The 25,616-nt window shown below is 45.3% G+C and overlaps 1 protein-coding gene across 1 annotated transcript in view; it reads right to left on the bottom strand.

Moving 5' to 3' along the window:
* Nucleotides 1–24,310, bottom strand: part of CCDC178 (coiled-coil domain containing 178) — a 434,648-nt gene extending 410,338 nt beyond the window's left edge. Inside the window, exons 1-2 of the mRNA XM_088469772.1 lie at nucleotides 24,244–24,310; nucleotides 6,017–6,068 (exon numbers count right to left, since the gene is read on the bottom strand). Coding sequence (XP_088325898.1) covers nucleotides 6,017–6,053 — 37 coding nt within the window. The 5' untranslated portion in view covers nucleotides 6,054–6,068; nucleotides 24,244–24,310. The remainder of the gene's footprint in view (nucleotides 1–6,016; nucleotides 6,069–24,243) is intronic.
* Between the last annotated feature and the right edge of the window lie 1,306 nt (nucleotides 24,311–25,616).

Here is a 25,616-nt window from a genome sequence, read left to right as displayed (position 1 = left end):
CGGAGTTCAGCCCATTCACATGGAATACCAAGTACGGAGGACGACAGGGGAGAGCCCCGAGCTCAGACACTCGCCTGGCTGAAGCCAGGGCTGGGAGAAGTTCCACCTTCCACGAGAGATGCTTAAACTCAACAGTCTGTAACGGTTCAAACCGAGAAGACTGCAAGAAAGAGAGAATAAGATCCAAGTCTCGCGGAGTCGTGGGAGGAACAAAGGGTGGTTGTAACCGGATAACCCCCTGCAGAAAAGTCTGAACATCCGGGAGTAAGGCCATTTTCATCTGGAAGAAAATGGACAGTGCTGAAATCTGAACCTTCAGGCATCCAAGACGTAGGCCTGCTGAAAAGCCCGCCTGCAGGAAAAGTAGGAGTCTGGACACCTTGAACATTGTAGGAGGTGATCCACACCAGATCACATAAGCCTTCCAGATACAGTGGTAGTGTCTGGAAGTAACTTCCTTCCAGGCCCGGAGCATGGTATGGATCACAGTAGATGGGATCCCCTTTCGCCGTAAGATTGCCCTTTCAACAGCCACGCCATCAAACATACCCGCCTTAAGTCTGGATAGACGCAAGGACCCTGCTGCAGGAAATCTTTTCGCAGCGGTAGAGGCCACAGATCGTCTATCAACAGTAGACGCAGGCTGGAATACCAAGCTCTGCGGGGCCAATCTGGAGCCACTAACAGAACCATGGCCCTTTCCTTCTTGATACATTGCAGAAGCCGAGGTAGAAGAGGAATTGGCGGAAACAGATAGACAAATCGGAACCACCAGGGTGTTGAGAGTGCATCCACTGCCACGGCCTCCCGGTCTCTTGTCCAAAAGCAGTACAGAGGCAGTTGATGATCGTGTCTGGACGCCATTAGGTCGACTTGTGGAAGGCCCCACCTTTAAACAAGCTGTTGAAATACCTGGGAATGGAGCGCCCACTCCCCGGGATGTACGTCCCAACGACTGAGGTAGTCGGACTCCCAACTGTCCACGCCTGAAATAAATATTGCCATGGTGAATTCCTCCGCCCAGAGTAGAATGTGGTTTACCTCCTTCATTGCCACCCGACTTCTGGTGCCGCCTTGTCGGTTTATGTGCACCACCACCGTGGCGTTGTCTGACTGGACTCGGACGGCTTGACCCTGTAACAGGTGATGCGCTAGTTGAAGAGCATAAAACACTACCCGTATTTCTAAGATGTTTATGGGCAGTATCGCTTCCTGTGGAGTCCAGCAGCCCTGGAACTGGTTCTCCAGAGTCAATGCCTCTCAGACTCGCGTCTGCGGTGAGGAGAATCCAATCCCACACTTTGAACCTCTTGCCTCCAACAGGTGAGATTAATTCAGCCACCAGAGAAGACATATCAGTTCTGGGAGCCAGCATCACTCGTTGGTGAAGGAATAGATGAGATCCCGACGATTGAGAGAGGAGGTCCAGTTGAAAAGGGCTGGAGTGGAAACGGCCGTATGGAATGGCCTCGAAGGTCGCAACCATCTTCCCGAGGAGTCGTATGCACAGGTGCACCGATACTCGCTGATGTTGTAAGATCAGCCGCACCATCTCCTGAATGGAAGTTGCCTTTCATGAGGAAGAAAGACCTTCTGAAATACCGTGTCCAGAAACATCCCCAGAAATTGAAGCCTCTGTGTTGGCTGCAGATGGGACTTGGGAAAGTTCAGGATCCACCCGTGTCGTATGAGGAGCCCTGTTAGTCACCAGTATGTTTTGTAGTAATTGGTTTCTGGATAGGTAGGCATCTTTTATGTTCAAAGACACCAGGAACTTGTTTGCCTCGAGCCCCGCAATGACAGATTGAAGGGACTCCATCTTGGACTTGAATACTCTCAGGTAGGGATTGAAGACGAGCTCCCACCCTTGGGTCCCCCAGGTGAGAGGGAAACCCGTGATGCACTGGGTTTGGTGGAGGGTTTACTGTCCTGGTGTGTAGAGGTTGCTGCGGTTCTACCCCTACCTCTGGAACTGCCTCTAAATCTTCCAGGGGCACGAAAGGACGGACCTGAATAAGGCTTATGAGTAGACAGAGTTGCTGAGGGGAGATAAGACAGCCTACCACTGTCGCAGCCAAAGAGCTCTGCGGTCTGATATTGCTAGAGCGAAAGACCTAGAGGCGAGATTACATACCTCTTTAGACACCTCGCCAAGATAAGCAGCCAACTCCCCAAACTGTTCTGCGAAAGGAATAAGATCCTCAGCTGGGAGTCCTGTCCGTAATCCTTCGGATAGTTGTTTAGCCCAGGCTTCAATCGCTTTATTGACCCAGCAGCCCACTAGCCAGGGCGAAGATTCACACCCATTACTGTGTAAATGGACTTTAGGGTGTTCTCCAACTTCCTGTCCGAAGTCTCTTTTAAGGAAATGGCCCCTGGTACTGGCAGAACTGTCTTTTTAGACAGACGAAACACTGAGGGATCTACCGAAGGAGGAGTCTCACATAGCTTCCTGCTTTCTGTAGCGAAAGGATAGGAGGACAAAAGTCGATGGGATACCTGGAATTTTTTATCCGGGTGTTTCCAAGCAGTGGTCAGGATAAAATCCAGCTCCTCTGATGCTGGAAAGGAGGCAGTATCTTTTTACTAAAGATAGACAGGCGAGCAGAACCCTGGTCCGCTTTCTCCACATTTAATACCTGGCGGATTGCTAAAATCAATGCCTTTATCCCCTGGGATAAAGGTTCTGCATCCTCCGGGACCTGTTCCTCCCCAGAATCAAGAAACTCGCCCTCCTCTAGTAGGGGCATCTCCTCATCCTCAGAGTCATCCAACTGTATGACTGAGGGTAACAGCCTCTTCTTGGGAACCTGTGGTGAAGTCCCCGAAGAAGGGGAGTGGGACGTGGTCATGGCTTTTGTGAGCCCCTCTACTGACTTGGCTAGGGACCGAGCCCAGGCCGGTTCAGGGCGTGAGAGGGTAGACTTCTGAGATCTGGAAACCTCTCTATCCTTACGAGAGGCCTCCAGTTGTGCAGACAGGTGTGACATAGCAGAAGTGAACAGTGCCGCCCAAGTCAGCGGTTCCTGCGTCTGGGGTGATCCTTGAGCCTGCTGCTCTGATTCACAATTGTCACACAACAGGGAGCTAGATGATTTTCCCTGTGTAAATTTTTCTGCACATTTAGTGCAAGAAAAAAAGTCTTCTGTGAAGCTTTAGATCCCCTTCCAGCCATGGTACACAACACTGACATACAAACAAGACAGTAGTGTATTAGAGTAGAGACAGATATATAGAGAGATAGGAGATAAGGGCAGAGAGGGAGGAGAGCCACACCTACCCAAACAGCGCTGTTAGCAGTGCCAAAAGTGCTATGCATAAATCATAGCAAGTAATATTACACTGTGCTCCTATAAAGCCTAAACCCCACTGATCACTCACGAATCCTGGGGAGGCTGACTCAGTCTCAGCGCTGTCAGAAACGATCAGCTGCTTTTAGGAAGCACCGATGCAGCTGGGAGCAATGAGCAGACTCTCAGCATTAGGCTCCGCCCTCCTTGCTATGGCGCCCGTTTTAAATTGTTATATGGCGCCCACGGACTGCCGCTGCCTAGAAAACACTGCCTTTGTTTGTGCCTGGCAAGCCCGCTAATTGGGGAGCCAGGTTTATACTCACAGAACTGCCGAGGATGCCGGTGGCGGTGAGGCTAATGGGGGACCATGACGTACGCCGCATGCAGCGGGTCTTGGTACTACCCCAGAGACAGTGGTCTCTGTAGCCGAGAACCCGTGCGCGAGCCGCAAGCAGCTGCGATAGGGTCCCCCTGGCAGCTCCATCATTGCAGACAGGCAGGGGTAGCCAGCTGCCTGTCATTCCTCAGTGCAGCATCTTCATTTAACTATCTATTAACTAAACTATGCCCTGAGGAGAAGCCCAAAGTATGACCAGCTCCCTTGGGCACAATACTAAGACTGGCTTGTAGGGGTGTATAGAGGGGGAGGAGCTAGTCACACTTTCTAAATTTAAAGTGCCAGCTCCCGGTTAGCACACATCTATACCTCACTGTCAGGAAGCCTCCAGTGTCCCCTAGTGGATGAAGGAGAAATATGGAAAGAGGGGCTCAGGGGATGATGACACTGCTATGGAGGTGAGACAGTGAGATATGGAGATAAGTTGGTTCAGGGGACGATGAGACAATATGGAGGGGGGAGGTAGAGCGGGACAGAGACAGATTTGGAGGGGGCGAGGAGAAAAATATGGAGGGAGGAGCGCTCAGGCCGGTAATGATACTGCTAATGGGGAAGGATGCAGATAGCTATGGAAAGGGTTCAGGGTGGGCAGAGAGAGCTATAGAGAGGACAATGAAGAGCTATGGAGGGGTAATGAGAGCTATATAGGGGCCATTGAAGGGACTAATGAGAGCGATATTAAGGGGCAGTGAGGGATACAGGGAACACAATATGAGAGGGATATGAAGGAAGGGGTGCTCAGGGAGTGATGAGACAGGTATGAAGGGGGTAGGCAGAGAGATACAGTATGGAGATAGGGGGCAGTGAAAGAGCTATGGAGGTGGCAATGACTATGGAGGGGGCAATGAGACAGATATGGAGGAAGGGGTTAATGAGAGAGACCAGTGCAGGATAGGTGTTCACTCATTGTTTGGCTTTTAAAGAGGTGTTTATTGCTCATCTATTTTCCAAACAGGCCTGTAACTTTATGTAATTTACACAAGCCATAACAGAACACCAGCTGGAAGTCGCAGCAAGTTTTCAAGGCAGCAAATGCAGGTAGGACATAACTTGACATGACATTGTGTATTTTATGTACATTTTGTTTTTGTATGGTTGTTCTGGTGTTTTATTTTTTAGTGCCAGGGCTGGTTGTTGGGAGGAGGTGCTTGAATGTTCAGTCATTGGTTTTCAATAGGTGTATTCATGGCCGTACTTGCCATCTGGCAATTCTGGCAAATGGCAGAAGAGCTGGTCCGGAAGTTTGGAGGCCTGACCACGCAGTTCCACCTCTGAAGCTCTTCTTGGCTGGCAGACTTTCCAATTTGCGGGTGCAACGTTGAGCAGTCTCATACTGTGGAAGCCACTCAACGACGGGGCGTAATGCAAATCTACACGCCCATGACTCGAGGCAAACCCTAGTTATTGTTGGCCACAGCTCCTTTTTGCTTCTCACGTGCACACTAAGGGGGTCATTCAGACCCGCTGGCGAGCGCAGGACGCTCGGAAGCGGGTCAATGGTGCGCTACTGCGCGAGACCCTGCTAGCGACGGGATAGCCGTCGCTCCAGGTCTCGCACCAAAGGGGGCGTGCTGTCGATGTTGATTGACAGCACGCCCCCTTAGGTAGGCGTGCCAGGGGCGTGGCTGCCAGACGGAGGCGTTCCCATGGGAACGCCTACCGTCTGAAGCCGGCCTCACTGACATCACTAGTGATGTCAGTGGGAGTGATTTTGGCTCTGATAGACCCAAAATCACTCCAGGGCTTGCGGCAGCGAGACCCTACCGCAGGGTCTCCGTTGCAAGCCCGATGGTCGCGATGGTCTTGACCATCGCGACCATCAACATGGACGATCGCATAAGCTGTGGGTGGTCACCCACAGCTATGCGAGCGTCCTGGAGGACGCTCCATTTTCATGTAGGAGGGCCCTGATTCAGAGCGAGCGCTCATGTAGGAGGGCCCTGATTCAGAGTCGGACGCTCTGGTCAGAGCATCCGGCTCTGAATCAGGCCCTAAATTAATACATGGGCAAATTGCTGGCAGACCCTATATGGACAATGGGGTCATGGTGATATCCCCCTTGTTCACTTACCCCCGCCCGCCCTCCCCCAATTATAATGCCCCCTTTAATTTTTTTCTGGATCCGCCTCTGGAAATGGTAACAAGAATAAGTAGCTAGAGAAGTGATGTACAAGCAGCAAAGCCTAGAACAGGAAATACAAAAAACTTGAGGCCACACATTTAACACAATTTGATAGATGAGGCAGCGTATAGTTGATGGTTTTGCATAAAGGTGGAAAGTTATGAAATTCAAGTCACTTGATAAATTTATATCAACTATACTTACCATACAAAGGTCTGAGAGGCAATTGCAAATCAGTCATTATGGATATTTTTGCCTAAAGAAAAGGAATGCAGAAAGAGAATATGTTTCATTAATATTAAACAAAGTTTACAGTTTAACTAAACGCTGGCATAAAACCTTTTAATTTAGTGGTGTTGATTCAGACATGCTAGAATGATGAAGCCCAATATACGGTTAAAACATGTAGGAACTTTCAGTTTCTGTCAGTGCACTCGCACAAGGCAACACTAGGACGAAGGAAATCGCTGGCACAAACTCCATCCGCAGTCTACACACATATGTCCGCAGCAAAGCCGATACGGCAGATTTTAAGCAGCCGCACTAATACCACTTTCAGATATAAATTCCCAGCTTCAACCCAGCTAGGAAATAGGACACCGAGCACGGGTTGAAGACTGGCTACCCCTTTAACACTTAGGGGGGCGACACAAGTTATTCCCAGGCCGTCACCCTTCACACCGGACCCAGGTCTTGCAGTGACCTAGGTCTTCCGACATTCAGTGAGCACTTGGAGATGATCTAATTTCCAAGTGCCACTGTCCCCGGCCAATCAGTTTGTTTTAGGCGTGACCCGGGTCACACCTTTCACACTTGAGCTGGGCCTGCAACCTGGGTTGCAAGTCTAGGGAAAAACCATGCTAGCGAGCATGGTCAATGACCTGGGTCTGCAAAGCCGGGTCGCCACTTTCAGACATACGCCAGGCTCGGGTCGATGTGCATTCACGAAACGGGTATAAGAAGATTTTCCCTACCAGCCGAAAACCGGAGAAAAACTGCATAACTGGTATATTTACTCAGCACATCTCATTAGCACTGTAAGTTTAAACTGCATTTGCAGCTGCGCTCATTTACAATAACTGTAGTGTGACTCAAGAGACTGCTACGATCCAAAATCTTGGTTGACAGTCTAGCTCTCGGCCACACCATCTGTTGATTTATTTGGGACAACAAATTTAGACAGTGATCAGGTGCTTTTTTAAAGGAGTCACAGATCTCGGGACATATACCATGTACATGCCACTGCGATGCGACTAATCGTTCCTAAAACGATTCAGACTTCATTCACTACAAAAGTCGATTGACAATTTTTTAACTATACCCACAACTACCGTTTTATGAATGGATGCAATTTTTATATATTTTCATAGATATACCATTTTACTGCGTATAATCAATAAATGTATACTGAAGCATATTGATATCATCAGAGCATTATATTGAGTTTTATAGATTACGCATAGTCCATAAATACACCATATAATTTTAATATACAGAAAAAAAAATTATTGTTTTAGATTTAATCTTGTATACCCTTTTTCTACTTCTTTACCTATCCTTTATTCCTGCTTCTCTTTCACTCCAGTATTGCGCCAAGGCATATTTCACTATATTATTCTGAGTATAGGCTACAAGTAAGAGGAACTTATTTTTTTCCCATCCAAGGCATAATTTTGGATCCCTAAGAAAATAATATACTGTATACAGCTATTTTGTGCATGTATTTTACACATGATTGCAGTATCTTTTTTTTAGTGTCTGGCTGCAGATGATCGGATTATGGATGCAGTGCCAGATAAAGGTCCACATGGGCCTGGAGCTGAAAATTGTGGAGGGCCTATTGTATACCCTGGGGAAGGGGGGCGGGGGTTCCAGCGCCACAGGAATGCTGCTAATGATGAGGAAAGTGTGACCAGTGTTGTGGGGTTGTTGCCTGGACAGGGAGTATATTAATAGTGTGATAGCATCCCGGTATTTGAACCATGGGTAGGCAGCCGGGGGGCAACTCCCTGGGTTTCGGTGGGTGGAACTTTATTCCACAGGTGAAGCTATGCTTTCTGTTACCCAGGGCAAAAACTCAGCTCACCTCCCCCCACACCCCATTCCAGGTAAATGTTACCACTGGCTTCATTAAATACAGATGTGAACATTGTAAACACTGAATGCTTGTAGGGTGAGGACAAAAACTGTTCTTAGTCCCGTTACATTAAGGTGACAACGCCTGCTGCATTTAGTCTGGGGTGTCTTCATTTTTAATGGAAGCATGCAAGTTCTACCGTCTCGATATTTAAATGTAAGTATCACTGCTTGTACTACACTACCTCACCCATCACAGAGAAGATTGCAGTGCCCGCCATATAAAACAGAGATCATTGCAGCTCCCCCTACATAAATCAGAGATCACCATATAATACAGATAGCATCGCAGTGACCACCATAATATGCAGGGAGTGTCGCAGTGACTATATTATATATGCGGAGAGCATCACAGTGACTGAGATTTAATACAGAGAGCATCGCAGTGATCACCATACAATACAGAGAGAATACAGTGACTGCGATATCATACAGAGAGAATCACAGTGACTGCTTTATAATACAGACAGCATTGCAGTGACTGCCCTATAATAGAGACAATCGCAGTAACCGCCATATACAGAGGGCATTGCAGTGATTGCCATGTATTGTAGAGAAGATATAGGGACCACCACATAATACAGAGCGAGTCAGTGACCGCCATATAATACTTAATCAGATAATGTAAAATACAGTCCAAACCAAACAAAATGTATCTCCAATAAATTGTCCAACTTTCTGAAAAGTATCTGTGTGGTGAAGGTGGCAAGTTACAAATGACAGAAAACTTCCAAGGTAGGGTAACAGGACATTAGGATACTGAACAACATAGTCGGTTTTACCAAATGAGCAAAGCAGACTGAAGCTCCGGGCCGCGTCACGGCGTCTCTGATACCGGATACACTTTAGTCTCTCACTGCTGTGCTTCACTGGGGTGGCTGGCTATCGCCGGCTTTTTTGGGGTTATGCACCCCAGATTCTGACCAAGTGATAGGGACCTCCGGTATCAGAGACGCCGTGACGCGGCCCGGAGGCTTAGCCATATCTTTGCAAATATATGCAACTGAGATCTCTGAATTATCTACCACCATGTAGTTTTTCAAATCTTATTGCTGATTTCATTCAGTGTGCTGGGGTATTACTTTTTGTTGTTTCTTGTATAGACTAACCCCTCCCTTACATGCACCTGAGTGATATTACTGAAGTGATTGAGCATTCTACACCCCTGCTGAATGTGATGATATAGTGTACACTCTAGAAAGATACGTTATCACATAACTGAGGATCCTGAAAATGCTAGGACACCAATACCTGCACTACTGTCAATCTGGCTGACAGGTCAGTAACACATTACTAGACACAGAGCTGACAGAATAATAACTAATCTCTCACCTCTAATGAGCAGCACCCAATCTGCACTGCTCCAGAGCTAGGCTCCGCCTCGTCCTGCCTGCCCCTTCCTTACTTCCTCTGCTTGGGCTCCTCTTGCCCTCCCAACTCTGACAGGGTCAGACAGGCCAGGCTGCTGTAACATGATTTTTTTTCCCTGTAAACAGTAGAGCCTGTGGGCCTATTTTGATGTGGGTCCTGTAACTGCAACTCCACCCACCCCATTGTTAATCCAGCCCTGTATGGATGGCCATTGACCATCGATGGTTAGTAGCCACTGATGACCTGACACCGATGGTAAATAGTTTTATCATTGATGGATATCCACCATTGGTGAACGTCGACCACGGAAGCCTAATTTAAATGATAGCCCGGACCTGCACATACGTGGTTGGGAACCATTGCTGGTTCAATTAACTGTAGTTTTCTTCCGATGGTTAATAACAGCCATCACAAAATTACATCCATAATCAATTTTAGCACAATAAAACAAGCTAAATTATCATATTGACTAACTATAAACACAGTTTCACACCACAATATAAAAATGTCCATGCAACCTTCCAGCAATGTATCTCAATTTGTCAAATATATGCAAGGTTAACCAGTACCATGCTAAATCATTTGGACAGTCAGATTATTTTCTTTCTTTCATTATAAAGCAATATTAATACATGTCATTTTTATTCAAAAGCTATGGTACTAAAGCTAATATACTAAATATATAATTAACTCCAACTATCACTTTTTAATGCCTTCAGTTATGTCATGCTATGACAATTTTTTTTTTCTTTGAACAGCAAGTTTAGTACCTTCCAAGCACAGATCATAGTGGCTCTTGCCTTATTTGAACACACTCTGGAGCCAAAAGGACCTGATTCAGAGACGATGCTCACGAAGTTGAGCAATTTTTTTGGGCCACTGACAGTCTGTGAGAATCGCTAGAAAATACTACTGCACGTGCGTTACACATTGTGTAAGTACAAAGGCACTGCTGTGATTGAGACGCACGTTATCAGAAATGTCTTGGAAAAGTGGTGCATTCCTGGGTGACTACTATTTAGGAGCCCGGAGATGGTCAGTCTTATGGGCATGTTAGGAGAGTGTTGCGGGCCAGCAGCTGATGTTTTAGAACACACAGACACATAAAGTTGCTATTGGGCGACCAACAAAAGACACAGCCTCTGAATCAGGCCCAAAAAGTACAAAAGTAAAATGTGTTCTCTAAATGAATGCAATGGCATGCATATGCAAAGTTGGACAAGTCACAAAATGTGTTCAGTTGCAACAGATTGATTTCAGTCAGTTTTATATGACATAGACTTGCTTCTGAAGATATATATCTTGCTAAATTACACTTTGACAGGAATATATGCAGGAATATAAATATGCATGAATATAAATTACACTTTGACAGGGACATATGCAGTGGAAAACTTGCCCGAAGAGAACCATGGAGGTTGTGGTGAGGAAAGTAAGCAGAGGCGTCACTAGGGTTGGTATCCCCCGATGCTGTAACTCATGGTGACACCACCTGCTCCACAAAAAAAAATAAAAACTGATCAGGACGAAGATGCACAGCTCAGCACTCTCTCTCCCCCCTCTCAGCACTGCGGTGCTCCTCCCAGAATGCCGGGCGCACCCGGAGGGTGTGGTGATGTCACGCCATGCATTCTGGGTACAGAAGAAAGTACGGGCCCGGCGGACTGGGCCAAAATACTGCCGCCGGCATTGCAATTGCATTCATTAGTATATTTTCGCAGCAAACCTCCGTGCATAATCGCAGCTGCGATTGCAATAGCATTCCATAGTGAATCAGGCCCCAAGTCAACTAACTGTGCTGTGCAAAAACCATGGTCATCCACTATCTCGGCCTTTCTGTCTTCCTTCTTCCACCCATTCCCCTCCTCAATGCCCCTGTAATTTGTAGCCCTGATCTCACTAACACAATTATGCTACATCCTGCAGAATCAGCATATTCATCTCCTGCTGTTGTGGACATTCCGATGACCTGGATGGCCACAGATTTTTCTATTTCTGCTGACAAAATTGAGGACATTCAGAAGATGTAGAATGGAAACAATAAGGAACTCAGACAATGGTCAAGAATGCATTCAATGTAACAGTAAAACTTGATCTGGAACATTTAAAAGGGCAATGCTTTAAAAAGCAAAACACCCCATGTTTTGCTATTAAAAGCACTGCCCTTTAAAATTTTGGGCTTAAACACACCGGGAAGTGGCGGCCTTTACAAGCTTCCGCTTAGTAAATAAACTCCTGTGACACCAACAGTCAAACATGGAGGAAGTGTGTTGGTCTAGAGCTCTTTTACTGGATCCAGAGTTGGCAATTTATATCACAGAGCGACTGGTACCCTGAACCAAAAGACACACAGCATTTTGCAACACCATGCAATACCCTCTGGTCTACATCTAGGTGGTCAAGGGCTCATCCTACAGCAAGATAATGAACCAAATCATACCACCTGGCTATGCCAGAACTACCTTGGTGAAAAAGAACAAGATATTAGGCTTCAAATCGTGAAATGGCCAACACAGTCTCCAAACTTAAATCCCATCGAGCTGGTTTGAGATGAACTGGACAGGAGGGTGAAAGCTAAGCAACTAACAAGGGCAACACATTTGTGGGAACGTCTCAAAAGTGTTGGGAAGAACTTCCTGAACAATATTTGATTTGTACAAACAATGACATGAGCATATCTGCAAAATACGGCTACTTTGATGAGTCAAACATTTCAAAAATCATTCAAAAATAGTTCTGCTTAAAAAAAAAAAGACAATCTTGTTATGCTTATATGTAAAAACACAGAACATTCACTGACTACTCTCATTCTGGCATTGTATGGTAAGATGCATCACCCTTAATGCATTGCACTGCAGAATATGTTGGCGCTACGTAATTGAAAACACTGTAATAACACAACACAAGTTACACCATCTCCATCATTCTATTCTGCAGTCACTATCTACCTAAAAGTTGTAAAAACAAAATAGGATAACAAAGGTCAGGAAAAAGTAGCAAAGCCATGTTTTTCCCAAAAAATTATGTATTATGCAAAACTCCAACTTAAAAATCATTATGGTTTAAGAAGGGTTACATATACATTGTCAAACATGAGAAGTTTTATTAAACCGAAATAAGCTTAAGTGTAACAGATGCTACATTTTATTATGAGCTCACTAAAAACCTTTTAAATAAAATGAGCTCTGAGGGTAAGATTGTGCTCATCAAGGTGCGTAGATATGTGAAACTCACAAGTGCACAGGCCACCTGGTCAGACGAATTTCTGCCAACACAGAAGATTTAGCCTAGACCCTTACAAGAGTATCAGAAGTCTGCACTTGATAATGTGATGTACAGTTTCTTCTGCTGTTCCATTAGGTTATGAGCACATGAATGCATGCACAATCTTTTCCACTTTATAAATGCTTTTATGTGAACTGAATTTAAATTGAAACGGAGCATAAAGGATCAGCATATGGTAATACATGCAACGTTTTCAATGCCTGAGGATCCACTTATAAGAGATTAGGCAGAGCCAAATTTTGCTAGCAGAGGTTAAGGAAAAATCACTTCCAACATGAACAGTGAGCAGTATTATAGATCCATTTAATGTTCCTTGCATTTAATCTGGAATATTCACAGCCCCAGGGACTAGTCTGCATATTTCATTTTAATTATTTCTGATTAATAACAGAAGAATAATATGGATTTATTTCACAGCATTATAGTAATATTTGATGGTTAATATTTTGGTTAAGTTGGACTTTGTCTATTTTTCCATTGTGGTAAATACCCAAAAATCATAACTGGTTATTTTAAAAATAAAAAATTAATACCTTTGTATTTTTTTCCTAAAGGAGAAATCATATTGAAGAACTAGATACAAATAGCAGAGCACTCTGAGGGCTTATTTAGATATATGGTCATGGAATAATCAATAATGTTTAATGAAGGCATGCAGATACAAATTTATTAAATTAATCTGAAAGTGTGAAACTAGCTCATTTAACACATAGGGCCAGATTCAATTGGCCGCTGTGTTTACAGCACAGAAATAGCTCTGGGTTTAATGCCTGGTGCTATTCCATTATTAGTCAATTTCCCCAAGCGGTAAACCCGTGGGGAGCGCATTTTAACCCATATATTGTGTGTTAAGTGTGTTGAGTCCCATGGGGTGCACTTAATGGGGAGCTGTGAGGAAAATTCCACGTTACGTGCACCCTCTTGGACTTAACTTGGAGGGATACAGAAGTCAATTGAATTGCTCAGGGCAGAATATTGCCCATACTGTAGTTTGAAATCTCATAGCTATGTTCTTTTTATGTTTCATTTCGCTCTTTGTACATGAGTTAATATATTTTGTACAAACTTCACAGCTATGCTTTGTGCCTAGCTCCTTATAAACGCAAAAGTTAAAAACAAGCATATATTATACATGTCTATGGTAGAAACAAATACACCAGCACCAAACACTGGAAATTGTTAATATAGATCATCGAATTCTCTTAATTGTACACACATGATGAAATATGCTATAAAGAGAACAACTGTTCACTTGAATTGGATGACAATCAAGTTAAATGTTACAACTGGGAATAATATAGGTTGTTGTAATACTTATTACACATACACACACGCACAATACGTATTAAATACGTGTGTATAATTATTGTAGTTTGACCACCGTACAACAGGTTATTGGTATTTCATTATAATTCCACCTACTGCCATTTCAAAAGGAACACATAACAAACAAGTGTGTTTCAAAATATTAAGGGGCATATTTATCACAATCCACAATCTCAGATGCGGATTGGATGTGATAAAGGAATCGGTATAATATCCCAACAGTGGGGATACCGGCTGTCAATAGACTGACAGCGGCATCCCGATGCCTACAATCCCGACAGGGGAACAGTTTAAGTAGTGTTCCTCTGCCCTATTTACCCCCTAACCCTCCCGTATTGTACCCTAACCATACCTACCCCGCACCCTAACCCTCCTGGTAAGTAACCTAACCCTCCCCCCTTAGTGCCTAACCCTAAACTCTCCCCGATGGAGCCTAACCTTAACGTTCCTCCTCATGCAGCCTAACCCTAACTCCCCACGGGGTACCTAAACCTAGCCCTCCACCCACACGCAACTAACACCTACCCGGCCCCCTTATACTTACGATCGGGATGCCGGCTGTTGGCAACACCAGTCATGTTGGGATTCGCCGGTCTTCAATTGCTGATCGGAAATCCGGCAGCCGGCATCCCGGACGTAAGTATATTAACTGCATCCTGTTATAAATTTGCCTAATATCGCAATGCGATATTTGAATGCATCACAAGGATCAAAGTATCAAAAATCGCATGCAGGAACAGAGCTTACTATAAAGCTCTGTCCCTGCGACCCCACTTCACACACTCCCTGTATTTTTTGCAAAAAAATACAGTCATTATGTGTCCGCAGATTAAGGTCCACATGGGCCTGGAGCTAATCTTTATGAAGGGCCTATTGTGTGCTGCCGCAGAGGGTGTGACCAGCACGGTGGGGCTGTGACTACTGATGTATGGGTGTTGCCCATACAGGGGAAGTGGTCTGTGCCATAGGGTGTGGCTAGCATCATGGAGGGCATACCTACCGTCTACTTTCAACCACCTCAGTATCCTTCCCCTCTGTGCTTATACGAAGCATTACACCGCCTGCTAAACAAAATGCTAATATTTTTATAAATAAAGTGCTTTAATTACATGATTTTGTTTTATTATTGTTATGAATATTGGCAGACTGGGGCAGTAGGGGGCCAGCAGGGGAATTTTATTGTAGGGGCCCACGGTGGCACAATGTTTAGGGAATTGGACATAGTGCCGGATTAAGACCTCATGGGGCACTAGATAGGATACCAGATATATATTAAAAATGCAGCCATGAAAGCTTTGGAATGCCTTCATGGATGTCTTTTGTTTATACAAACCACACCAACATGTTTTCTATTTCTACGAGGATTGGCACCAAGGTGGATTACTCTATTATATTTAAGTGGCGAAGTAAATTAATAATATATTCTACACAAACACACATTTCCGGAGGTCTCATTTTGACTGCCGAAATCACATGATGATTCTGTAAAGTTCAATATCCAACATACAGTACGTTGAAAAGAGACCAGCACACCACCAATTCCTTGCAAAGGACAACTTAGTATTCACATTGATAAAGTGCTTATCACATTTAGCAGCAAGAAAAGTGCATCATAGGTATAAACGGGCATGATACTTATCAATGTTCTGTGATCACAGTAGCACTCAATGCAAAAAAAAAAAAGACAGGCTGTAGCTTTTGTGAACCAAACACTTCAATCAATGTTCAAGGTTTATAAAACATTTTCATGAAGGTGCATACAAACATTATACTTACCAAGCTAAATACCCACACCAGACCGTCCATGATGTCCTTTCGTTGCGGGATCCCGCATGGTGTGATGACATCAAAGCCTCACAAGATTCTGCGTCACAGAGCATGAAGCATCCACACCACAAGTGAACTGTAAACAAATAATGTCATCGGGACCCTGCAGTGAAGCGGAACCATGGTTGGTGTAGAATGGATATTTAGCATGGTAAATAAATTATTATATACACACACACATATATGTATGTATATCCTTGACAACGGGCTGATCCCCGAAACGTAGGATAATGAAGGCAGTATTTTAATCTTCATCATAAGTCTCTCAGCAAAACCAGTTTCAAAATACATACATAAATACAGCAGGTAAAATAAGTATTGAACACATCAACATTTTTCTCAGTAAATATATTTGTAATGGGGCTATTGTAATGAAATTTTCACCAAATGTCAGCAACAACCCATGCAAAGAAATCAAACCATAGATGTCCATATATTAAGTTATGTGTAATAATGTGAAATTACACAGGGAAAAAGATTTAAACACATGAAGAAAGGGAAGTGCAAACAGCCATGGAAAGCCAAGACACCAGCTGAAATCTATCAGTAATTAGAAAGCAATCCTGCCTTTTGTCAGTGAAAATTAATATAAGCTGGTTCAGTACCAACTGATGGCCTATAAAAAGGTGTCTCATTACCAAGGTGTCACACAAGAAACATTTAATGATGGGTAAAAGCGAACAGTTCTCTTAAGACCTTTGCAACCTTATTGTTGCAAAATATACTGATGGCATTGGTTACAGAAGGATTTCTAAACTTCTGAATGTTCCAGTGAGCACTGTTGGGGCCATAATCCGGAAGTGGAAAGAACATAATTTCACCATAAACCGGCCACGGCCAGGTGCTCCTCGCAAGATTTCTGAGAGAGGAGTGAAAAGAATTATCAGAAGAGTTGTCCAAGAGCCAAGGACCACTTGTGGAGAGCTACAGAAAGACCTGGAATTAGTAGGTACAATTGTTTCAAAGAACACAATAAGTAATGCACTCAACCGCCATGGCCTGTATGCATGCTTACCACCATAGCTGAAGAAAAAGCATGTTGAACCTCATTTAAAGTTTGCTGCACAACATTTGGACAAGCCTGTGAAATACTGGGAGAATATGGACCCTGATTCAGAGCCGGACGCTCTGACCAGAGCGCTCGCTCTGAATCAGGGCCCACCTCCATAATTATGGAGCGTCCTCCTGGACGCTCGTATAGCTGTGGGTCACCACCCACAGCCTATACTAGCGTGCAGGTTGATGGTCGCGATGGTCTTGACCATCGCGACCATCGCCATTGCGAGCCGGAGCCTGCGGTTGAGTTTCTCAACCACAAGGCCCGGAGTGATTTTGGCTCTATCAGAGCCAAAATCACTCCCACTGACATCACTAGTGATGTCAGTGGGCCGGCTTCTGACGGTAGGCGTTCCCTTGGGAACGCCCCCGTCTGGGAGGCACGCCCCCGGCATGCCCACCAAAGGGGGCGTGCTGTCAATCAACATCGACAGCACGCCCCCTTTGATCAGACACAACGAGCAAAGGAAAGTCCTTCGCTCGTCGCGTCTCGCGCATGCGCACGACGGAGCTCCCTCCGTCGTGCGCATGCGCAGTGCACACCATCGACCCACTTGCGAGCGGACAGCCGCTCGCGAGTGGGTCTGAATCAGGCCCATAGTCTGGTCAGATGAGACCAACATTGAACTCTTTGGATGCCATAATACACACCATGTTTGGAGGAGAAATGGCACTGCACATCACCCCAAAAACACCATACCAACAGTGAAGTTTGGAGATGGGAACATCATGGTGTGTGGCTGTTTTTCAGCAAAGGGTACTGGCATACTTCATATGGTTGAAGTAAGGGTGAATGGAAAAATGTACCGAAACATTCTTGATAAAAATCTGCTGCCATCAACCAGGGTGCTGAAGATGAAACGAGGGTGGACATTTCAGCAAAACACTGATAGCCAAGGAAAATCTATGGAAAGAACTAAAGATCAGAGTTCATAGAAGAGGCCCATGGAACCTACAAGATTTGAAGACTGTTTGTGTGGAAGAATGGGCCAAAAACACACTTGAGCAATGCATTCGACTAGTTTCTCCATACAGGAGGCATCTTGAAGCTGTCATTACCAACAAAGGCTTTTGTACGAAGTATTAAATAAATTTCATTAAGCGTGTTCAACACTTTTTCCCTGTGTCATTTCACATTATTATACATACGGTAACTTAATTTATGGACATCTATGGTTTGATTTCTTTTGTCTTTGCACGTGTGGATTCCATGGGTTGTTGCTGACATTTGGCGAAAATTTCATTACAATAGCCCCATTACAAATATATTTACTGAGAAAAATGTTGATGTGTTGAATACTTATTTCACTCCGCACAAACTACACTTCCCAATTAAGGCCCGTATTCAATTAGTTTCGCACTCGCAATACTTTTCCGCCTGCCACACTTTTTGCCTACATCGCGTGTTTTGGCCACGGAAACTTATTGGGCACGGCCCCGCTATTCGCCTTATTCAATTCCAAAGGACACGAAAACGCACCCCAGCGATACTCAAACAGACGAAAAGTGCTTTAAAAAATGGGGAAATCAGCCTGACACCCCCTAAAAGATGCACTAACATTGGCGATCAGTATAGATGTCGCTGATTAGCCCTCCTGGAGCTAATTGGGGTACTTAAATGCTTCAATAAGTGTTTTTCTCTGTATAGTGTCTTTGCACAAGTGGTGAAGAATAGCATTAAGCAATATTTGTTTGAAAAAATGAGTAGTCCTCTCAAATTTGGGGATACTTGAAAATGGGTGCAAGCATGGGTTAAAATCGCTAAAGTGAAATTTTAAGTGACGCCAAAAACGCACCTTCAGCAAGCACCTGCAATCAAAAAAACACAACTCCACCATACTTGCAGACCCCCCAAAAGTCTATTTTGCTACTTTTTATGCATGTACCTCCACTTTGTACTTATTCACCCCCATTTTCAAAGACATTTTATGGGGTGTTCCTCACATTTTTTAAGGGATTTTTTGACGCAGATATCCTTTGGGGGCTGTCCCAAGGGTGCAAAGTGGTTTCCGCACCTTTGCACCCCAAAACCACAATTCTGCACTTTTTTCCGCCTGCTATTCATTTCAACTTTTTCGCCTATTACATTGCATTGACTTTCCACGTACACGAAAAGTCTTTGCAATTGAATACGGCGATACTTTTCTGCCTAGCGAAATGACGTCATCCGCAAATACTTTTTCGCGGATTCGAACTCAAATACTTTTTTTTCATAAGGAGATCTTAATCATACTATCCCCCTGGCATAGTGAAAACCACCTCAGGCAGGCTACCCCAGTGCCTCTATAGGGTGATTGGCATACACGGGGGAAAAAACAGCCCATATGTTCACAACAAAAGTGAAAATGAACAGAGCTTGAATTAACCTTGATTCCACTTCATTGCCAACTAATAGCAAGCAGATAACAAGAGAAAACACTTGTAGTTGGATGCAGACAAAATGGAATCCATCCACACTCCTTTAGTTAACGTGTGGATAGGTCATATTTTTATGTAAAATATTTGTAAAATGTCAGAGTTATTTTCATTTGACCACATTTTGTGATTTAATTTATCCAAATCAAAACCAAATTTTGTTTAAGAAATGTGTATGTGTGCGTCTATTGTTTTATCTCTTTTTTAGGGGCCACTACAAACGATCTTCAAATCAATACTCATTCAGTTCACCCCTTAAGCTCAAACACTTACAACAAATCAACAGCAAACGAATTGTCATTGCAAGTAAAATGTATCATTGGTTTGGTGTTTAAGACTGGACCTTATGGAATCGTGCTGCATGTGCAATGGCTGCAGAACCACCCAGCATCTACATGTGTAAATATCACTTATATTTTACATTATCCAAAATTAATGAACAAAGCTTCCATCTGGAGCAATACTTTACACAGTACACTTTATATAAGCACACCCACAATCACTTAATGGATTCAGTAGTGAACGCAAATGCGCTTACGGACGCAGATTGAGCGATTGTTTGCCATCGCGCATCTGTATAAGCCGCACTGAGATTGCACAGCGATCACGGATGCACAGAGCAATCCATCGCAAAGTGAGTGACAGGCTACCAGCGTTTGGGGGTGGCAACGAGGGGGGTGGTCAGAAAAACACAGGCGTGTCTGTACGTTTGTACGCCATTTCATGGCAGGGCCGAAACTAGGATTTTTGTCACCAGGGGCAAGACAGTAATTTGGCGCCCCCCATGTAATTCCCCCTGCAGTAGTGCCCCCATAGTAATGCCCATATGTTAATACCCCCATAGTAATGCCCCTGTAGTGCCCACCATACAGTAATGCCCCTGTAGTGCCCATGCTCCCATATTAATGCCCCTGTAGTGCCCATGCTTTCATAGTAATGCCCCTGTAGTGCCCATGCTCTCATAGTAATGCCCCTGTATTGCCCATGCCCCATAGTAATATCCCTGTAGTGCCCTTACAGTAATGCCCCTGTAGTGCTCATGCCCCCACAGTAATGCCCCTGTGGTAATGCCCCTGTAGTGCCCATGCCCCAATAGTAATGCCCCTAAAGTGCTCATGCCCCATTAGTAATGCCCGTTATTGCCTATGCCCCCATAGTAATGCCCCTGTGGTAATGCCCCTGCCCCCATAATAATGCCCCTGTAGTGCAGCTTATTAAAAAAAAAAATACTTACCTTGAACCCCGCTCCTGCATCCAGCGTCGCGTCCGGTCCGCCGGCTGCTCCTTGGAACTATGGGGAAGATGTCATGACGTCTCCCCCATAGTGCCCGTGGGGAGAGCCGGAAGCTGGAGTTCGGGAGAGAACTCCAGCCTCTGGCTCCGGCTACACCGCGTCGCTGCAGAGAAGGAGCCGGGCGCCCGCTGGTAATAAATATTACCAGCGGACGTCCGGCTTGGAGCCTCTCTGCAGCGCCGGGCTGGAGGTCACTGGCACCAGGTACAGCGGCTCACCCGGTGCACGTGCACCTCCAGCCCCCCCCTAGTTGCGGCCCTGTTCATGGGAGTGCATAAATTAGCCACTGCAGCATGAGAGCTCTTTGCGTGCGAGGAGACTTGCAGTGTCTGCGGCTGGTCAGACCGCTGCGCGACTGCCCAAAGTGTGTTGATAGAGGATTCTATCCCGATGGTATCCCTTGTGTCTGAATAGTTCAGAGACACTTACTTCAATCCGTGTCTGTGATCTTGCTCCTGCATTAAATAGCGACCAGTCACTGTGTTTCTTTATAAATGAAGCAAAGATCCACATCCGGCATAGGTATTTGCCGATCACCGTGTTTCTTTTTAGGAGAAGTAGGGAACCACATGCGGAGATACCAGCAGCCCGCATATCCCTTGGCCTTTCCACAGATGGGCACTCGTGTTGTAACGCCTGTCTCCGCCTCGAGCCCGTCAGCAGCTTCCTCAGACAGTATCGGGTACTGTCTCAAGTACTGTTAGGTGTTGGGTATGAGATGCTGGCGCTCGGAATCCTGGCAGTCAGTTAGAATACCGACACCTGTCGGTAAATATCATAGCCCTACCCTTAACCCACCCTCCCCACAGCCTAAACCTAACCCTCCCACCCGCAGCCTAAACCTAACCCTTCCCCTAACCCCAATACTTACCTCCATGTTGTCAGCGGTCAAGATGCTGGCGCCGGGATTCAGACTGGTGTGGGGATTCCAGCGCCGGCATCCCGACAGCCATAATGCCAAATACATCCCTCCCCAAGAGACTACAATTTCACACAGTGTCAGCTTGCAGAGCCATCCTGGGACTGCGGGGGAGAGATCGAAAGTTCTCGCTCCTGCTCCTGGAGCCCACATAGGCTTACAGTAGTTTACACCATCAGATGGTGTAAACTACCGGGGCTAAACTCCGAAAATCTTTGCTTTTTGGAGTTTAGTACATAGGGGTCAGATCGTAGTCCCCATTGATAATAATGGGGACTGCGATCTGCAGCGCCGATTAGCACTTTGCCGGAGATTTCTGTGAATTCTCCTGTATTGTGCTTTTACTACATATGTTCACTACATAAAATTATGCAGAAACTGCAGTTTCTCCATAATTTTATGTAGGGAACGGCTTGATATATAGGCCCCTAAATCAGATCAGTAAAGAAATTAAAAAATTGTTTTTTTATAAAGAGGTCAGTTAGAGTTTTGTGGACATGTTTATACAATTAAAGTTGATTCCAAAATTGTATGTATGTATGTGCCTGTTATTTAGATTTTTCTTTTTAGTATGATTTATAGTGGTTTTAGGGACGTTGCCACTCCAAGGGGGAATCGAGATGGAGTAAACCGCTTTCAGCCTATGGAGGCATATTTGGAGGAGGGTGATCTTACGATCCCTCTTCCGCATCATCCGGCTGACTCTCGAATCTGACACTGTGCGCATGCTCAGTGTCAGATTTCCCAAGAGGACCCTTTCACAAAAGTGAAAGACTCCTCCAATATGCCAGGGATGTAACTCGCAGGGAAATCGGTTAGAGCTGTTGCTGAACCTGCGAGTTATAGTTAGTACATAGTGGGGATATTTTCATTCGAAATTAAAATATCCCTTGCGATACAGACTATTAATAATCTTGGCAGCACCACGATAATTAACACACAGGCCAAAGTGAAGAATCCATGACTTTTTATGACAAATATCTACCCTCTATGCTTATGCAGAATAGGGCTGTGAAGGGGCAGGAAAGTGTAAACCCATAAAGTGAAGAAGGTCGATGTTGACAAAGACACATATGCACCTGCGAGGGGCGAGCATCTCACAGGTGCTCGACTCCTGGTGCAAAATAAGCACTGATGATGATCATGATGATTGGCAGCTGTTTCTCACTTACTGATCAACATTATAGGGCCGTATTCAATTAGCCGTGATAAGCCGTTTTCGGCAAAAAGTTTTTCGCCAGTGGCGTAATTTCGCCAGGCGAGAACTTATTCCCGTATTCAATTCCAAAAACTTTATGACGGTGCGAAAAGTCTGCACCTCGTAACCAGTGGAAAAGATTCGCCTCTGAATGCAGGCGAAAAAAAGTGCAGGTTTGGGGTGCAAAGTTTCGGGAACACCCCTGCAGCCTTGGGACAATCCCCCAAAGGTAGACTGCATCAAAAAAAGTAAAAAAAAAACTTTAGATCACACCAAAAAGTACTTTCGTTTTGGGGGTGAAAAAATCCAAAGTTGGGGGACAAACTTTAAAACTAGCGAAATAGACTCCAGGGGGTGCCCCAAGTATGCCCAAGCTGTTTTTATGATTGCAGGTGCTTGCTGAAGGTGCGGTTTTTAAATCCTCACTTTAGGGATATTTAACCATGCTTGCACCCATTTTCATGTACCCCAAATTTGTTGTGACTACTTATTTTTGCAAAAAAACCCTGCTATATGCTATTCTTCACCACTTGTGCAAAAACGCTAAATAGCCGCAATTGAGAGCATTTAAGCACCTCAAATACCTTCAGCAGGGCTATTCAGGAGAATCCGTAGTGATCCCCCATGTCAGTGCATCTTTTGGGGGGTGTCAGGCTGATTTCCCAAAATCTGACAGCACTTTTCGCCTGGTTGAGTTTCGCCGGGGCCCGGGACGCGTTTTCACGTCCTTTGGAATTGAATAGGGCGAAAAGCGGCTGCACGCTCGGAAAGTGTTTTCTCCTAAAACACGCGATGTAGGCGGAAAGTCCGGCAGGCGAAAGGACGGGACTTTTCGCTAATAATCGTGGTGCTAAAAACATAATTATGAAGCTGCAGCCATCTGCGAACATTACTTAAGCGGTATTTGCATTCGGACAATAGCAGTTAAAAAACAATATTCCCCTTTTAATTCAATGGATATTTGCATTTAACTGAAATTAATTTGTACGTATATTTTGTAGTTAATAGTATTTTTTACATAATAAATGCAGCTTTCACATAAATTACGCTGTTCAGACGCTATTCCAAGAGTAATGTTGTCTTGTATTGTACGTTTGCGTTTATTACCCTTCATATGATAACCCCCTATGTCAGGTTGCACTTTATATAGCCATAAACTCTTATCCTTTCTCTACAAACTGATCACTTATTTACTAATAATGACAAGTGATGTACATACATTTATGCACAGCCAGGGGTCACTTGATAGCTACTGTAGATTTGGAATACACAATACAAAAGTTTGAGAAAGAGACATTTCTACCGACCTAATAAGATTCACTACTGGCTACAGAGATAATAAATGCCAACCCTGAGAGTGAGGACCTGCAACATCAAACTAAAATATAAAAAATAAAACTTTTCTGGTATTAGTGTAATATTAACTTTAGTGACCAATTTGTCAATCATGTAAATCAGTAGCAAGTAACCCAGGTACACGCAGCAACACAGAGCACCGACCAACGGGCATCAAGCTCACAGGCGCAGGGAAATCACGGCCTGGTGCCCGGGAGAGGCGGGAGTTGTCCCGCGGGCATTGCCCAGACACAAGCGGCAGGTCATACCTTCCAGCAGCACAGAGGAAGCCGGTGGTGTGGCAGCGCCGGGCGGCTGCGCTGTGTGTGAGGTGAGCTGCGGAGGGCTCCATGGTAACCCTGCCTAACACTCACACTGCTCTGACTGTACAAGCTCCTCCTTGAACTCGCGACTTAGCAGCGACAAGCTGCGATCCGGCAGTTGTGAATTCTATGCTGCTGTGGGGAAGCAGTGACGTGAGAGGGCGCGATATATGACTGTGCATGTGTACATAGATGTAACACTGACTTACAGCAAATACCCTACCCTCCAACATGACCCCTCCCATCAGGTACAAAATGCTTTGCTCCTGGACTTCCCACCATACCTCACAAAATTCGGAGTCCCAGAGTCGTGACCTCCGCGCGGCGAAGGAGCGTACGTGTGCCCGAAAAAGGGGGCGTGGCCTGATCGTAAAGGGTGAGTGGTCTGATGAGGCTCCCTTTTACATCACTAATGGGACGTGCTGCCCCCGGGCTTCCCCCCTGTACTGTGAATAGATGCTGTGTGCATGCGCACGGCATCTATTCTCGCTCTGCTATGCTGAGCAGCGGTGTATGCTCCCCCCCAGCGCGGGACACTGCGTCCCGTGAGCGGGACAGTTCCAGAAAAATGGGACAGTCTCGCTGAATTCGGGACAGTTGGGAGGTATGTGATTCAGTGGCGTAAGTTCATCCCAGACGCCTGGAACAGAGCCGGATTTAGACCTCATGGGGCCCTAGGCAAGATACCGGTTTTGGGGCCCCCCTCCCCCAAGCAATCCATAGCACTATACTTTCATGCCAAAATCATGCTGCTGTACAGCACCCTGATACGCCACGGCCTTGAAACGTCAGCTATATATGTATAAATACACTTCATTTTTGCTAAGCTTTTCAGAGTTTATCCCCACTGATTGCCCCCTCTATAGCTCTCACTGCCAGTCCATATTACACTGACTCACTGCCCTCTCACAGGGATCACTCATTCAGCACACTGACCTTCATCCCAACTCACTTGTTTCCCCCCATAGCACATCGACCCCCCAATGCACAAACTGACCCAGTTACTGCCCACTTCACAGCACCACATACTACCCCCTTCACTGCCCCCTCACAGAACCACGTATTAACCCCTCACAGAACTACATACTACCCCATTCACTTCCTGACTCACAGCACAGAACCCCTCTCCCCTCACAGCACAAAAGCCCTGTCACCTCAGAGCACAGAACCCACTCAGCACAGACCCTCCCCCCTCACGCACAAACCCCTCTCAGCACCCCTCTCCCTTCACTACTTACAGCACAGACCCCTTTTACCTCTGAGCAGCCCTCTCTACTCACAGCACAGACCGCTCTCCCCTCTCAGCACAAACCCCCTCT

The sequence above is a fragment of the Taudactylus pleione genome, unplaced genomic scaffold, assembly GCF_031769625.1.
Source record: "Taudactylus pleione unplaced genomic scaffold, aTauple2 ptg000093l, whole genome shotgun sequence".
Classification (NCBI taxonomy): domain Eukaryota; kingdom Metazoa; phylum Chordata; class Amphibia; order Anura; family Myobatrachidae; genus Taudactylus; species Taudactylus pleione.
Note: the sequence above shows the minus strand (reverse complement) of the source record. Positions and strands in the feature narration are given on the sequence as shown.